General features: G+C 24.8%; 1 protein-coding gene across 1 annotated transcript; it reads right to left on the bottom strand.

The window, feature by feature from the left end:
• Positions 1-3186: 3186 nt before the first annotated feature.
• On the bottom strand, positions 3187-14859 carry LOC145831421 (thioredoxin reductase 2, mitochondrial-like). Its single transcript, XM_082938679.1, has 14 exons — positions 14726-14859; positions 13692-13811; positions 12769-12913; positions 11569-11643; positions 10597-10735; positions 9905-9975; positions 9568-9587; positions 8990-9081; positions 7523-7688; positions 6845-6981; positions 6255-6440; positions 4826-4995; positions 3900-4050; positions 3187-3490 (listed from the first exon to the last, which is right to left on the bottom strand). The coding sequence occupies exons 1-13, from the start codon at positions 14811-14813 to the stop codon at positions 3927-3929; spliced, it is 1533 nt and encodes a 510-aa protein (XP_082794805.1). The 5' UTR covers positions 14814-14859; the 3' UTR covers positions 3187-3490; positions 3900-3926.
• Between the last annotated feature and the right edge of the window lie 2797 nt (positions 14860-17656).

A 17656-nucleotide genomic window follows, 5' to 3' on the forward strand; every position in this document is an offset into this window, starting at 1 on the left:
TTTTTTGTTTAAAATCAAATTTTTTGCATTCTTATGTGTTTAGTATAAAAGTAAATCTTAGATACCATTTACATTTCTAAAGAAACTGTTGTTTAAGAAGTTTTTTTTAGATTTATAATATAATTAGTCAAAAAGATAAATTTTTGTAACAACTTTCAAAAATTCCTAGATATATTATAAAATAAATCTTGTATAAATGAGTTTGGTGTTTTTAGGTCAATAACAAATAAAATTTATATTAACCATACTTTACATTGTTATTTAATAAAATATCTAAATTTGAAAAAAAGTATTGCATATACTTAAACTAGTTTTTATAATTCTAAAAAAGAGTTTATTAAGTTATCAAGTTACAACTTTATTTATAAAATTGTTGCTAACTTAAGCTTAAAATAAAAAACTAACTAAAGCTTGGTTAAGATATAGTAAAATCTGTGGTAATTTAAGAGTTAAGCGAAATAATTAATAAATATATGTAACAAATTATTCAAAAATAAGGTTAACAAAGTTTTTTGTGTAAAACCAATTATTTTGCTATTTTTTATATTCTTATGTTTTTAATTTTAAAGTAAACCTTAGATAACATTAAAATTTCCAAAGAAACTGTTGTTTTGAAAGTTTTTTAGATTTATGATATGATTAGTCAAAAAGGTACAGTTTGGTAACAACTTTCAAAAATTCTAAGATATATTATTCAATAAATCTTGTTTAAATGAGCATAGTGTTTTTAGGTCAATAACAAATAAAATTTATATTAATCATAATTTATATTAGTTTACGGAATTTACGAAGTTTATATAAGCATTACAAATTGAAACTAGAATAAACTTAAATATTCTTAAGATATAACAATGTTGATCAAAGCTGGATAAATTATCACCATCAAGTATGTAAGTATTTTTATTTTCTTACCAGACTTAATAACTTTGTTGTGAAAAACCAATTTTAATAAAAAAAAAATTAAATAATTAATTTGACTACTAGTAAAGCTGGTTATATTTGATAAACACTCAATTTTGGAAAGATGATTTTAGAATTTAATTTTAAAACTTATAAATTCTATACAATCTTTTACTAAAACTGTTATACTTGGAAATAATAAACTTTTAATAAACATTTAAACCAAAATGAACTTCTATGGTGTTTAAAAAAAATATATATATAATAAAAAACATACAAAGCATTTTACATTTAGTTTTACTGTAAGTAAAAACAACTAACATTTTATTTTTGACAAAAAGTTGTTTTTGATAAATAATAGTTGTACTAACCATGAGCTTGTGGTTTTTTTCTTCAAAAAGTATGTATTACTACTTACAAAAGATGCTTAACTGTTTAAATGACTTTAAAAATTATTTGTTTTCGCAAAATAATAGCTAAATAAAAGCAATTAGTTTTCTAAGTTACATGCTTGTAGTTTTAAATCCTAACAATTAATTTTTGAAAATACACTTATTTTCTACAACAAAATCTATGCAAATTACCATCAAACAAAGTAGTTATAACTCAAAAAGTTCTTTCTCTAAAGAATTTTGACACATTATATGTACTCAATTAGTGCATAATTTTGCCGGTCGGTTCATACTTAGAAGCTAAAGTATTTTCTGTTTAACTTAAAACTTAAATCAAGCGATAGAAATTTATGTTTCCTAAAAAATAGTAACCGATGTAAATAAACGTGTTCATTAAAAAGTGATACTTATGGTATTAAATATTTGCCAAGTAACTTTGAGTTTTTAATATACAAACTTTATTGAAAAATGAAATGCATAACAAAGCGACATCCTACGGATCCTGAATAAACTAAGATTGCGGAATTTTCGCAATATTTATAACTTCATTTTTTGAAGAAAAAAAGTCAAGAAAAACATTTAAATAGTTATATTAAAATAAATTAAGTAACAGTAGAAACATAAAAGCGTATTAAACATAGCATACTGCAAAAGTTATGGTTTAATTTTTTAAAGATTAGACTGTTGTGGAGCTAGCACTTTTAGATGTGTTCATAGATCAAGTTGTAGCTTCATTAGTTATGATTTATGATCAAGACATGTAAATGGTTACATATTAAATGACATTAATTAGTTATTTAGCTTCTTGACGCGCCTTTTTTACACTTCTAGTAATGTTTTTGATAATCCAATTTTAAAATAAATTAGAATAACTTTTAGTCTGCGAAGTTAGCTTTGACATATACTTTATAAGAGTTTCGAACAAATATTCTTTACACACTTTTTTATATTTTGTAAAGTATATCCTAAGCGAGGGTAGAAAACATACATCCTGTAAGTTTAACTAATAAGAAAAAAAAAAGATTTATAGAATTTCTACAGTTCTGCTTTTTAACCAACTGCTAGTAACTTGTGGTGCTAACTTTACGATAAATTCGTTACAACGTGATGTTTATTATTAACAACCAGCGAAAGTCTAAGAAATACGGCGTGTAGTCGACTAGAAATTTTTCTGGATAGAAAAGTTCTCTTAACTTATTTTAGATTGAATAACACTAATGCTTGATAAAACTGTATAATGTTTGACTATAAGCATTTATCTTACACATTTTTTAAAGTTTTCAATGGTAACCTTAAACTAAAACATATTAAATTAATAAAGATGATTGGTATAAACTAAAGCAGTGCAACATCTAAACAAAATTGAGCAAATATATTAGCAATCAAGTGTTTATAGTTTTTTTTACGAAGTAAGTTGAGTTTTATTTTTCTAATGAAAATTTAAAATTATCATTACAAAATTCATGTATATATCAAGTGTAAATAGTGCAAGTAGTATTTTAACATAATAAAAATCATTTTTATATTTGCATAAATTTTCTCAGACTAACTTTGATCAGTGACATAGGCTAACTTAAATTTTTTTTTGATAAACTTTTAAAACTCACTTCAAGAATGTAATGAGATAAGGCTAACACAATTATATTGAAGTTTAATCAGTTTGTAAAAAAATAAAAATTGTAATTATCTACAGATAAAGATTAAATTTTGCTATTGAAAAGAAATTATAAAACAAATTAAAACTATCATTGAAAAAAATATTTTATTTAATTTTATTTTTTTAAATAAATAAACTTGTTGTAAACCAAGTAATCAAAAAAAAGTCTTTAAAAAACAGTGAATACAAAACAGAAGAACTGAATAGAAATACCAGTCTTAAATGATGAACCTAATTAATATTTTAGATAAATATTTAACAAAATAGAATTTTTGAACTTAGTTTTATAAAAACTTTAACACTAAAAACAATTTCTTTAATGATTTTTAATAAATCACTTTGTATAATTACAAAACAAAAGTACTGCCTAAATAAATAAACTAGATAAAATTATTCGATAACTGCTATATAATAAAAGCAACATGGTTATTTTCAGCTCAGTCATTCTCCTTTCCATGGAATTTAAGATTATGACGTCATAATAGAAAATAAATGAAGCTTCTATAAGGCCTGCTAAACTTCGAATTAACATCAGGTTAACCTGGTAAAGAGTAAATAAAAAGACTTAAAAAAACTTTAAAAAAAGATAAAATAAAATCTAAAAAATCTATAACCAGAGTTTAATTGTATTTTGTACGTTTCGTTATAACTGACATTTAAAGAAAATAACAAAAATGTTTTATACTTCTTAGTATCACCATCTAAAGTTAATGAATTCAAAATTATTAGCCTTAAAATCAATTTATCAAATTTTCTGATATAATTTTAATGACAAAAAGAAAAGTTTTAGATGAGTTTACATAAATTTATCTTCTTTAAGCTATTTTTGGATGCTTTTACATAAACAAACCGACAATCAACCAGCAGGTATATCTAAACATTGTTTATACTGTACAAGTCTGTTCATATAGTTAAACATACATCACAAACTTAATATATACAAAACTTACTCTCCATCTCAGCAGGTGAATTTACCCTCAGCAACCAGTTACTTTTGGATCCTTACCCGATCTCTTAGTGATGTTCAGTCTGACAATTTCCTCCGCGCAAGTCGGGTGGATTCCCATCGTTGATATTAGTTGCTCGTAGGTGAGACCAACTCTGTAAAAAGAACATGTTTTATTTTCTTTAATTTCGGTACATTTTCAGGTTGTTTTTGGTGAAATAATTGCTACATAACTAGTTGGTCTTGTTCAAGTCGAAATATATCTAGAAAAGTTAATAAAGGTAAGAGGTAAAATATTTAAAAACATTTAATTTTGTTGAATAAATAGATAAACACTGCTTTAATGCATGCTGCTCATACATTTCACTCTTATGTTCATTAGAAGAAGAATTTGTAAGAAAGTTCATTATTGTTAGAAGAAATTTAAAAAAAATTACTCAAAAAATAATAATTTTTACTATTGAAACTGTTTAGCCGTTTGGTTTAGGCGGGAAATAATAACAGGGATAAAAGATTTGATACTTAAAATTTATTAAACTTTAGCTAATTAACTCAAAACTTTATAAATAGTTGTATCAAAACAAATGTGTTATTTGCTACCTACTTATTTTGCATGTCACATAAAAATTGAACTATTATTCTGATGTTTAAATACATGTGTTTTAACTAATTTATGTTTGAAAAATATACAACATTACTTTAAGTGATATAGCAAAAAAATGTTATAATTTAATTTTTTTTTTCTGCTATCTGTAAAAGCATTTTGTAAAGTAACAAAAGAAGTTTTTTGTTTTAAAAACTGTTAGATTTATGTAAACTTTTTTTAAAATAAAATCAAAAAAAAATTGTACTAAAACAACTGAAACTATAGAGCTGCATTTAATAACAAAATAAAAACAATATAAATAAAAATTATTCAATTAAACGAACTTGATGGCGCACGCGAATCCCTGCATTACTTCTCCGGCGTTCGGACCGACGAAGTGAAGTCCCAGTATTTTGCGCGGGAAATCACTCATGCATATCAGCTTTATGTAGCAGTTGTCGGACGATTTGTCGCATATGTTGAACTCTAGTGGGCGGTAGTAAGCGTGAAACACCTGTAATTTTATTTATTTGTTTAATTCGTGTGATAACTTGTTTTTTGTCAGTTTTGCAGAGAAAGTCTTTGGTAGTACTATATTTTATTGAAAACATTTTTATCATTTTAATATGCTTGTCCACAAGAATAACAACTCTTAAAATACCTGCAACTATTTTATTAAGTTTGCATAATGTATAAAATCACTTATATCTACTTAATATACTTAAACGAAAAAATTAGTAATATCTTTTTTTTTAGTTTTTTTCTTTTTGATATATTTAATCACAAAAAAATACACTCATAATAAAGCCTTAGAAAACATTTTAATATAAAACTTTAAAAGTCTAATCTCTTTATAACAACTTACTAATTTTCTTATTTCTTTTAGTACTTATAATTAGTAGTTTATTACATTAGAATTATTTTTATAACAATTTATGTCTAGAAAGTTTATTTCAAATAAAAGATTTTAGCAGTTCTGTAAGCCAATAAAATATTATTCTTTTAATTATCTAAAAAACTTTATTAACAATTTATCTAGTATCCCAGTTATTGTTTATTCATAAATACAAAACATTCCTAAACTAAATAAGCTATTAAAATAAAGTTTATTGATATAATTTGTAGTAAAAAACAAAAAATAACAAGCAAAGATTTGCTATAAACTAATAATAAATATTTCAATAATATCACTTCTATATCTGCAACTTTCTAGCTTTATATTTTTCAACCTTTTTTTTCAAAAGGCCTCCTTTAAAGAAATTGAAAAACTATAGTACCCTCCAACAAGATTTCTCAAAAACTACCATTAAAAATGCTTAATACCTATTTTTTTTAATTTTTCACTCTTCATCATTAACTCCAGAATACCTAGTGTGAGTTTCAAATTATGGCCTTGTAGCTCCCTAAAATTTTTACATAATATCCAGTATCTGTTTCAAAACTACAATTAAAATCGCCTGAGACTTTTTATGCTCCTCATCATCAACTCCAGAATATCTAGTGTATATTAATAATGAACTCATAGCCCCTTTGCTACTAATGGCTCTAAAGGGGTCATGTTGGGAAACCTTGGTTTAAAACAACTCTACAAAACAAACAAACTATTTACATTTCATTCAATTTATCACACGTTTTATACGTTTATAACAAATACAAATTTATTCTCAAGTTTCTACTCATTTAATTAATGAGACCCTCAATTAGAACAAAACTCTTGTTCAAATAGAGTAAGTTTAATTTGAAAACAATGTTTATAAAATGCACTAAACAAACCTCAATATTATTTTGTCCGTATTTTTTCAATGCTTCCTCCTCACTGTAACCGACACATGAATACTCGAGAGGTGTAAACACTGTGGTGGGCACCAACTTGTGGTCCATTGTTGCCGGTTGTCCTGACAACTGGCGCGCCACTGTCCTGCCCGACATCGCTGCTACCGGCGTCAGTTCCAATCTGTCCTGTGCAAATTATTAAGTATATAAAAATGTTTTTTTCGCTTTCAAAAGTAAAACATTAGTTAGAACTAGTTGTTCTAGGGATCAGTTCTAATCAGGACCAGTGTGAAAGAGTTGACGAAAAAATCGATCAAAAGTGGAAACTTTTACAATGTTGGTCGGAAGGGCTTGGTATTTGTTTTATTTTAATTTGTCCTGGAATTAGCTGAACAACAAAAACGTGACAACTAATTTAAATTTGTCTGATAAGCGTATAATGGTAACTGCACATTAAATAGTATTTGTCAGCACTACTAGTTTAAGTGTAAATTTTCACTCAAAAATATTGCAAAAGCTTCATTTTGTAAGGAATTGAATGTAGCAACGTTAATAAAACATCTTTGTTTTTCCATAAAATAAAAACAAACTTTAGCAACGTCGCCAATGGCGTAAATGTTATCAACGTTTGTCTGTTCGTTTTCGTTCACGGGGATTTTTCCATCAGTGACGTCATAATCGACTCCCGCCTTCTCCAAACCCAACAATTCCGTGTCGGCTCTCCGGCCTGTTTGAGTATTAAGTAGTTAAAGCAAATTTTCACCTTTTTTATATGAATGTTTTTATTTATGCTACCTAAAAAAAACTCAACATGTTAAAAACTATTTTTATAAGATAAATCACCGAGTAAAATAATAAAGATATGTTTTGGAATAACCTTAAACTAAAAATTACTTATATTTTTTTAATTATAAAAAGTTAATAACTTTAGAGAATTTATAGCTATACAATTTCATTGGTGCTTGTTAAATTAACAGAAGCAGCAATTAAATCTAAATGACAGTAACACGTTCTCAGCACAAAATCAACTTATTTCATAGGTATGTATAGTTAAAACATTTATAGTATACATTTAAATTCGCTACAGCATAAGCAAACATACTAATACGCAAAAGCTGACCAGCAAGCAACACAAATATGAATCAAAACTTAAAAATATTAGAAAAAAATAATAACAGTAATTAAACAGTAGCAAAAAGAACAAATATTATTAACAAGTATGAGTTCAAACTTATATTAATTTGAAAAATATAATAACAACAACTAACCAGTAGCGAGGAGTACAGTATCGTACAATTGTTCACTTATATCATCACCAGTTTTGTATTTGACAAGTATTTTACCATCCTTCTTATCAAAACTCAGTGGTGAAGTGTTTCTCATTATACTAGTTCCATTACACGACATCTCGTCCACTAACATCTCCGCTACTTGCTGTGAAATAATTTATTTACTTAGTTTTAAGTAAAGTGCTTTTGTAAACTACTTTCAAATAAGTTTTTTTTCAATTTTTTTAGGAGTCTAATATTAGAGGAAATATAAAAACCACTAAAGAACATAAAAGCGCAAAAAATTCGTAAAAGTAGATACAATGAAAACATCAAATACTCTCAACATAAACTTGATGGAAGTGATATAATCCTTGCTATAATAAATTTGCTACACAATACATAAAAAACACATTTTGGGCTTTGTAATGCGTCGAGTCTCCTAAGATCAATTTTTATTGTGCTATAACTAGTATTTAATTTATTCAGTTAAAATTAAGTAAAAAAACATAATATTATATGAGTTGAGTTTGATAGTTTACTGGACTTAATGTTTGTTGTTTTTTAAAATAATATTATAAAACATTTATTTGAAGAATAGTTATTTAGTAATGGTTAGTAAAACTAGGTGAAAAGTCAACAAGCATTTGATATAAAATTGCTAAAACCATTATTAAAAAAAGAAAACTTAATGAAAACTGTTTGTACCTACGACTGTATCAAACAAATGTATATGTTGACCACAAACCTAATCAGAATTACACGACACAACGTATTTGTGAAACTTAAACATTGTTCTTGATAAATACTTAAAATACCCTAACTAGAACGGTATATACAGGGTTGCAAAATATTTTTAACAATTTTTTTCCAGGTTTATAAATAACACGTTTTAAGGTCTATTTTTAGTTTAAAATTAAGTTTAAAGTAAAAAAACTGTGTTAAATAGTATTACAGGAATTTCAAAGATACCTTAAAGCTTCTTTAAATTAGTTTTTTAAATAATTTCTTTTTTGATGGTGACAACAAAAATTTATCTTTACGATAGATTTTTTTGTGTAAAATCGAAAATTTACTACTTGACATGTAAAAGTTGTTTAAAATTTCAGTTTTTTCCAGATTTTATAGTGATTTTTGTTTAACATTTCAGATTTTATGTGATTTCGTTCAACATTCCTGATTTTAAAGTGATTTTCGTTCAACATTCCAGACTTTATAGTGATTTTCATCCAACATTCTAGGTATTTTGTGATTTTTGTTCAAAATTCCAGGTTTTTTTTTCAAAACATCTCAAACTCCAGGTTTTTTAGCAACCCTGTATGTGTTAATTATTACAAACCTGATAAAATCCCCTCAGCGGTAAACTGCAAAAGTTTTACTAAAGTAGTGAAATTAAAACATAGTTCTTGTTGAATATATAAAACACGTTGATTAGTATAAAAATCTAAAAGGTTAATTAGTACAAACCTGATCGAATCCCCTCAGCGGTACAGATCTAATCATGACGTCACAATCCAAATTCAATCCGGTCAAAAATCCCGCGCACTCAAGACCGACATCTGGTGTTCATAAAACAAAAAATTATTAACATATAATTGTTTGTTAGTTTTGCTTGTTTGTTGAAGAACTGTTATATGTGTTTTATACACAATTGGTAATGAAAAATTAAGTTAAAATAACAGAATGTAAAAATATTCAGTTGATACTTTAGTAGGTATGAAGTATTTGTAATAAAAAAAGTTATTTATACTGAAAAATAAAATAAATGTATTTTAAACAGACTTTAACTTTTATACTTTTGTATATATATATAAGTTTATTTTGTTTAAGTAAAAAAAATATATATAAGACATTTTGTTAAAGAGAAACTGTAACACTTGAGCTTTTATCGAATTAATCCCATAAATATAAATAAATTTTGATCAAAAACGTTATAAAATACATTGAAGCTTTTTATGAATAGATAATTGAAAAGAATATATTAAAAAATAGTCGAAATACAAAAAGAGCTAAAAACAAGGACATATATTATTAAAAAAACTAACAGCTTCCCCCAATGACCAACCTACAAAATTAAATTCACAGGTTGAAAATGATTAACATATTAATAAACATATTGATTAATTACTATTTAACCTACAAGACTAGTATTTATCAAATAGTGTTACTTAAAATATGATTAACTTCACTGCAGAGTAATTTTTTTAATTATTTATGTATGGCCTTAAAATGTTTATAAAAATTCACATTCATTTTACTTCAATGACTTATTGATACTTCTTAAAAATACAACTTTTTAAAATAAGGGTTAACTGTTTAAACTTTTATTTTATTAAGAACAGAAAAGAAAATATCTAAAGTAAACATATATAACAAACTCACGTTTTACCAGGTGAATCAGTTTTCCAAAACAAATCATCGCTTGTAATACACAAATCCTTAGCACCTGGTATCTGCTCATAAAAACTAAAGGTTGTTTATTGAGTTTATTTCAAAATACTTTTATAATTTTTTTATAGAGTAATTTACTTATTTGTGAAATCTGAAAAGAATGTAATGCTTTTACAATTTTTCAACTTTTTTAGTCGTTCTTGCCTTTAGGCAAATTTTATTTCTACAAAATATTTTAAAAAACTTTCTTTTTATTAAACAAAACAAAAAAGGATTAATTTTTACCAAAATAACTTTCCAAATATTAACAATTTAAATGTGAAATCCAAAACAAATCTGATAAATTAAAATCTTAAAAGAGTTAATAACACTATTTGGAACTTATTTAATAATTTTATGTTAATCTCTCAGACAAATCAGCAAACTAAATCATTTCTATGCATAGAGAAACAAATTTAACAATTAAAAAAAATCCATCAGACTGTTAATTTAAAGCTTTTTAAGCTAAAAGTTAAAATGAAGAAAATCTTGTAACAAATCAACAAAAACAAAACAAATCATTGCTTTAATTTTCTATTTTAACACTAACAACTATACTAATTTTTTAATTAGAATACCATAATATTTTATTGAGAAATTTTCAAGGATAGAACAATTAAAACTAACTGATAATCTTAACTTACATTGGGTAAAGATGGTCTTCCACCAACAGAAACAACAAAATTTTTGCTTTTTATCAAAGTTTCTTTTCCCCTTTTATTAACCGACTTGACTGTATTTGAATCGATGAAGCTTCCCCTGCCGTTGAAGTATTCAATTTCTCTTGTGAAAATTTTGTTGTTAGAAATTTATAAACTCAATTTATTTTTATCTACTTATAGTTATACAACTTTGGTTAAAAAATTAGTTATTTTATAAAACAACTAAGTTTTGTTAATTATAATAATGTTCAAACATATGAGTTTGAACTGTCCATTGTAAATTATCATTATAAAAAAATATCAATGAAACGTTCATTGAAGCACAAACTTTGAAAGCCAAGCTAATGGCAAGTTTAAAAATGAAAGAAAAGTCAGAATTGTCTGTTTTCAAACTTAAATATTTCCGGTAAATGATTCTCATCCCTCTAAACAATATTTATTTGAACAATATCAGCTTCGTAGTTCTAATTTTTTTTAGTTGCATTAACTTAAACGCTAAGATGGGATTTTTTTTCTGTTTTTTTTAAATTGTTTTTTTTTTTTTAATTTGAGACAAAAAACTTCAAAGAGTTGTATGTAACTAATAAAATAAATATAAAAATAACTCAGTTTTACTTATCTAAAAAAGTATTTGATAGATAACCAAATATATCATACATTTTATAAAAAACTTTAATTTGGCTAAATTGAACTTTGAATTTTGTTGAAATACTATTAGATTTAATTAACAATAAATGAACTTAGTTTACATAGACCAATTTAAAATCATCAACATCAGTTACAACTTGGTAGAATATATCCATTAACGTAGTATAAACAATAAACAACACGACTTATTGCTTTCGAAAAATATTTAGGTTTTACTAAAAGAAATTTTCTAAGAAACTAATTTAAATTATGGTTCAAAAAAAAAACACAAACAAAAATTATTGAATATAAAAAACAAGTAAATACTTTTCATTCAGTTGAACGCGGTGTCCCCAGTTTAGAGACCTCACATAGTTTTGAACTCCGGATGCTAAAGTTTCCCTATAAAAATCAACTTGGTTACATTATTTTAAAAAACTAATTTAAGCTGTTTATTTCAAACCATGAGAAGCCATAACTTGATTTTAGAACAATACAAGTTAAAAACGTAAATAATAATAAATTTTAAATCATAAAGAAGAAAATTTGTTAAAAATGAATTACAAAACTGATCACAATAATATATTTATTTTTTGAAACCATGAGTGACAGGAATTCAAAGTATTTGTTGATAGATTAATTTACAGCTATTCAATTGTTTACTTGAAAATAAAAAAGCGTTCTAACTTTTTTTGCATGATATATCATTGATACTTTTAACTAAAACAAAATTAATAAGACAATTAAGTGTTATTATTTATTCTAAACTTTACTAAACTATTTTATTATTTTAAAAAGAAAGTATTAAAACATAGAAATTAAACAGTTTAAATTTACTTTACACACGAATAGAAATAATATTGATTTAAAAAATAGAAAAAAAAGTTGATTACAAAAAATATTATCTTTAGTTTTATACTGTCTTATATCCTATATAAATGATGTTTTTATATTTAATTAAAACTTTATTTGTAACAAAATTTAATAACTCAAAATTAAAAAATATTTATAATGTTAAAACAAATTTATTAGGTTGATTAGTTTCTCACAGACCTTTTATTTAACCTTAAAGTGTTTTAAGAAAAAAAAATTAATTACTCTTGTATTCTAACTTAACTGTTTTAAAGTATAGTTTTAATGTTTAATACTCTTTAGTTGAAAAAAAAACCATTCATAAACAACATTCAGGTTTTTTTAACTCTCTGAACACTAGTATGAGTGGTTAGTGACAACTTTAATTACAACAACTGCTATTTTTGAGATTTTAAAGACGCCTTATCTTAAAAAAGAAACACAATAAAAAAGTCAAAGTAATAAAGCAAACTATAGTAAAATACTATAAAAATAATAACATAGATATTTGACAATAACTAAGATTGTTACAGTTTGAAAAGTAAAATTTGAGCTGTTGTTAACCCCTGATGTTCACATGTTTCATAAAATTGAGCAAAGCACAAAAAAAATAAATTTAAATGAACAAAAAAAAGTTCAATTTAACAATATAAATTTATATTTTAATAAACTCACCAATCATGAGTAGGTTTAGTTGGTAATTTCCACCCATACTTTTCACTTTCTTTTATTGAGTGCCCCAGTATGGCTGCCTGATGCATCAGTTTCTTTGGAATGCACCCGACATTCACACACGTTCCACCCAGTCCCCATTTTGTACCTTGAAATTGAAAAAATTAAATACTATTGTGTTTTAGTATAACTATAAACTTGTTTAAATGCACAATTTTCTACTAATAGAGGTCTGTAAATAATAGTGCTTAACAACACTCAACCCTCATTTTGTACCATGAAAATAATAAAGATTAATTAAATCAAGTAGCCTTTGTATGTGTTTTAAAATCTTTGTAATGAACTGCAGCCGTCTGTAGAAATTTTTAGTTGTGGTAATTCAAATGATTTGTATAAGTAATAAATAATATGATGCAAAATAAAGTATATCTTGACTAAACAGAAAAACAAAATTTTATTGTCAGTAGGTTTGCTTCATATATTAAAAAAAATTTACATAATATTCTGTTTAGAAATTTAAGAACTAGACAGCACATATAACATATATAGCTAAAAAAAATTGATTTTAATAGTTTTTTTAAACAAATTGGTATAATATTCAAATATAATAATAATTCAAATAAAATACTCTGTGGTAAATAAAAAAGTTTTGCTACAACTACTTGTGACAACTTTTTTTTAAATAAAATTACAAAGGATCAAATTGTATAAGATTAAGTTCATTATAGTACTTGTGGTTAAGGACTTACTGAGTAAAGTTAATAAAGGTTGAAAGCATTAATTGATAAAAATTGATAAAAAGTATAATAAATACATAATAGTAGACCCTGTGGCAAATAAATGAAGCAATGCTACTAATGACAACATGTGTTATCCAGAAAGAGATACATATTCAAAACAGATAAGTTTTACAAAATACTCAAAACCTTGGGGTGAAGGAGTAACAAGATCCAACACTGCAACCTTCATACCGAGATCGGCAGCCTCCTTGGCACAAGCGAGTCCTCCCGATCCACCTCCTATCACTACCAAGTCCTTCTCTATGACTGTGTATATTTAAACATTAATTAGTTTTTTTTTTATTTATCACTACAAAACTCTTTTCAATGTACTTTGGTGAGTAGTTTGAGTTTTTTAATTAAAGTTAATTTGAGATATGTTACAACAAAGTGATAGTAATTTTAATTTACTTTAGTATGAAATATTAAAAACTAAAGTTATTTTGTTAGTGTTTACTTGGAAATTGTTACTAAAATAACAACAATTAAGACTTTCAAATTACTATCAAGTTTTTTCAATGTACTTGACTACAAAACTACAGTTAAATTCTTGTTTATTTAGGATTGGTTTTCGACATAGGTTTAAATTAAATAAAAGAGTATAACAAACTACTTTTTAATATATTTTGCTATGTACATTGAATTAGTTTGTAATTGTTTACTTCAAAGTTTGTAATTACAATTAAATTAAATTAAATTAAATTTAAGCTTAAAATAAATTACCACCAAGTCTTTTCAGTTTAAGTTAAATAATTAATTTGATATTGTTTATATTGTTTACTTAAGAGTTTGCTTGTAAAATTAATTAAAAAAAATTAAGTCCACAACAAATAACTATTATTTTGTTTTCAATGGAGTTGTCTGCTATATTCTTGAGGTACCTACAATTTTGAATTAAAATCTATAATAACTTAAACAAAAAAATTAATAGTTAATGTTATGCTAATTTTATGACATTACTATTTTTATAAATATATTATGTACATAATTAACCAGATTGTTATATAAAATATTACATACAAGAGATTCTAATAGATTGCCTGTTGTACACATAATTTGTTAAAAAAAATTACAGTAAAATATATTAAAAACTATGAATTTTAATAACAAAGTGCTAAATTTTTATTTTTAGAAGAGTATTCACTTTTAAACATTATAAAACTACAAAAGTGACTACTCACCTTTTGTTGCATAATATCTGTTTTTTAATATCTGATTTTGAAATTTAATTTTCAAGCAGAAGTTAAGAATTGGTTTTGCTTTTATCATTTTGATTAGTAGATGGTTATAAGTTAAATATCATTTTCTGAAACCTGAAACAAAAATGAATAAAACACAAGCTTCCAAAATTGAATAAAAATTTACTCAAACAATTTTAGTTACTTAGTCAGAGTGTTAGAGCTACTTCGGTGTAGTAATAAAAGTGTACTATGTAAATGAAAAAATACATAAATAATTGTGCATACCAAGCAATGTTAGCTTAGAAATGTAGTTAGTTGTAATTTTAGACTAATTAAATTGTGGACTATCAACTTTTAAAAGAGTTTCCTATTTTGAAATTTAAATGAAAGCTAGCTTATTTTTTGCATTATGTTGACCACTGGATTCTGATTTTGCAACGTTCAATAATGAGAGTTTTAAAAGCCAGCATTGGGACTTCTATGCCATTAGGCCACACTTAAATTTATAAACAAACAAAATTGGTTTTAATTATACGAAAGAGCATAGTGTGTGTGTAAGCTTGTTTTGTCACCTTTTTTACATGATTTGATAAAATTTAGGACTTACTTTTTTTGATTTTATGATTTTACTTATTCAAAGTGAAAACATTTTAAGAAAATTTTGAAATACACAAGAAAAAGTTAAGAGATTAACTATTAAATACAAGGTTGTCAAAAGTTTTCTGTAAATTTATTACAGGTTTTCTAAATTTCTTCTAGGTTTTTCACAACAAGTATTTTTTGTACATATTTAGTATAAGATTAAATTTAAAAAACTGTTTTTAATAGATAACAACATTGAAAAATACTGTTAATTTTCTTTGAATGTGTTTATTTTTATAAAAAATAAATTTAATTAAACAATTTTTTTAATCTTTATAATAGAATTTTGTATCAATCAAATAAAAATGTTGTTACTTTAAATGTAATAATAGCTTAAAACACAATATTTTTGTTACATTTTTTAATTATTTTTGTTAGAAATTTCAGGTATTACAAGGTTTCTTGCCCAAATTGTCAAACTCAAGGTTTTATAGGTTTCTGGCAACCCCATCCTAAGTCTCTCACACACTAATGATTCAAATTAATGTGTGGCCTAATTGAGTAGCGTCCTAATGACAGGATTGAAAACTTTATCAAATCTAGTGGTCAACACATGAACAAGATTTAAAAATTAGAAATGGAAAGAGAAGATAAATAGGCCTTTAATAAATTACATCATTTTTTTTTCTACCATTTTTAATTAACTGACATTGAATTTTTTTTTTTAATTATAGGAAAGAGCATAGTGTGTGTGTAAGCTTGTTTTGTCACCTTTTTTTTATGACTGCAATAAAATTTGAGGCTTACTTTTTTTGATATTGTGATTATTTTTTAAGTTTCTTATTTTAAAATGAAAAATAAATAAAATTTTACAAATTTTGTAATCTTTATGATAGAGTTTTGTATCAAATCAAAATTCTGTTACTTTGAATGTAATATAAGCTTGAAGCTCAAGATTTTTTTTAGGTTTTTAAATTATTTTATTAAGAAATTTCAGGTATTACCAGGTTTTCGCCCAAACTGCCAAACTCAAGGTTTTCCCAGGTTTTTGGATTTTTTGGCAACCCTTTCCTAAGTCTCTCACACACTAATGACTCAAAATGACAGTTTGGCATAATAAAGTAGGGTCCTAATGACTCTATCATTTAAAACTCTATCAGACCCCGTGGTCAACACATGTACAAGATTTTTAAGAAATTGGAAAATGGAAAAGGAAGAAAAGTAGGCCTATGATTAATTACATCATTTTGCACCAGGTCAGTATCTTTAAAAGAGCAAGGGAACAAATCCTATTCAACAAAAGTATTACATAATTTAAAATGATATAAAGAAACTAGAAACTTGGTGAAAGCCAATGGTTACAACAACTTTTGTATACAAATTATACTAAACAACAACAACTAGTCTACTATAAATTTTTGCATGGTCTTCAATTTTGTGTAAAATCATATTTACAGAATAAGGTAATTAATAAGTGGATATGGTTTCTTGTATTTTTGAAGTTGCATGAGAAGTTGCATGAGCTTAGCAAAACTATTAATAACTCCCCAACTAGATCTAACTTTGTATACATGGTTTTAATTACCGTTTTAAAAATAATGAAAACTAAAATTGAAAATATTATACATTATTATCGAAAACGTTTAGTAAATACTTATTATTTGTTTTCTATACTAAAGATTTTGCAATCTCACTGAGAAATAACTACTCTAACATTCTCAAAGAAAATAACTACTGAGATTAACAAACAGTACTACTTTTATTATACTTCTATACTTTTATTTATACTTTTTATTTTGTGAAAGCAAATTTTATTATGGATACAGCTTTATTTTAATTTCTTTTGAATATTACAGCTTTATTTTATTTTATTTTTTTTTCAATGTTATAGCTTTAGTTTACTGTTACTTATTTTTTGTAAAGTTAAAATAAGTTGGTAGTAGAGTCGAAATTCTTAAACATTCTTATAAAAATAAAAAAATTAAAGCTTCAAATGTATTTATTTTTGTTTTTTTTTATGTTTTAAATCATATAAAGGTTAATTTATTTCCGAAATTCTGGATGAATTCTAAAATTAAAACTTTAGATAAAAACTTAACCTTTTAACGTAAAGTTAGATGCATATTTATGTGTATATAATGTTAGATATATTTATCTAATTATATTAAAACTATGATTTATACAGCTGTTTCACGCATGAAATGTAAAATTTCATGTGATCCTCAGTAAGTTACAGTTTATTATAATAGTAAACAGAAATTTAGATTTCGAAATTTTTATGATAATTGTGACGTAGTAATGGTACAGTTTATTGTACGATTAGCTGAATTTGAAATTATACGCTGTGAT

Source organism: Thalia democratica, chromosome 3 (assembly GCF_965202585.1).
Source record: "Thalia democratica chromosome 3, ktThaDemo2.hap1.1, whole genome shotgun sequence".
Taxonomy (NCBI): Eukaryota; Metazoa; Chordata; class Thaliacea; order Salpida; family Salpidae; genus Thalia; species Thalia democratica.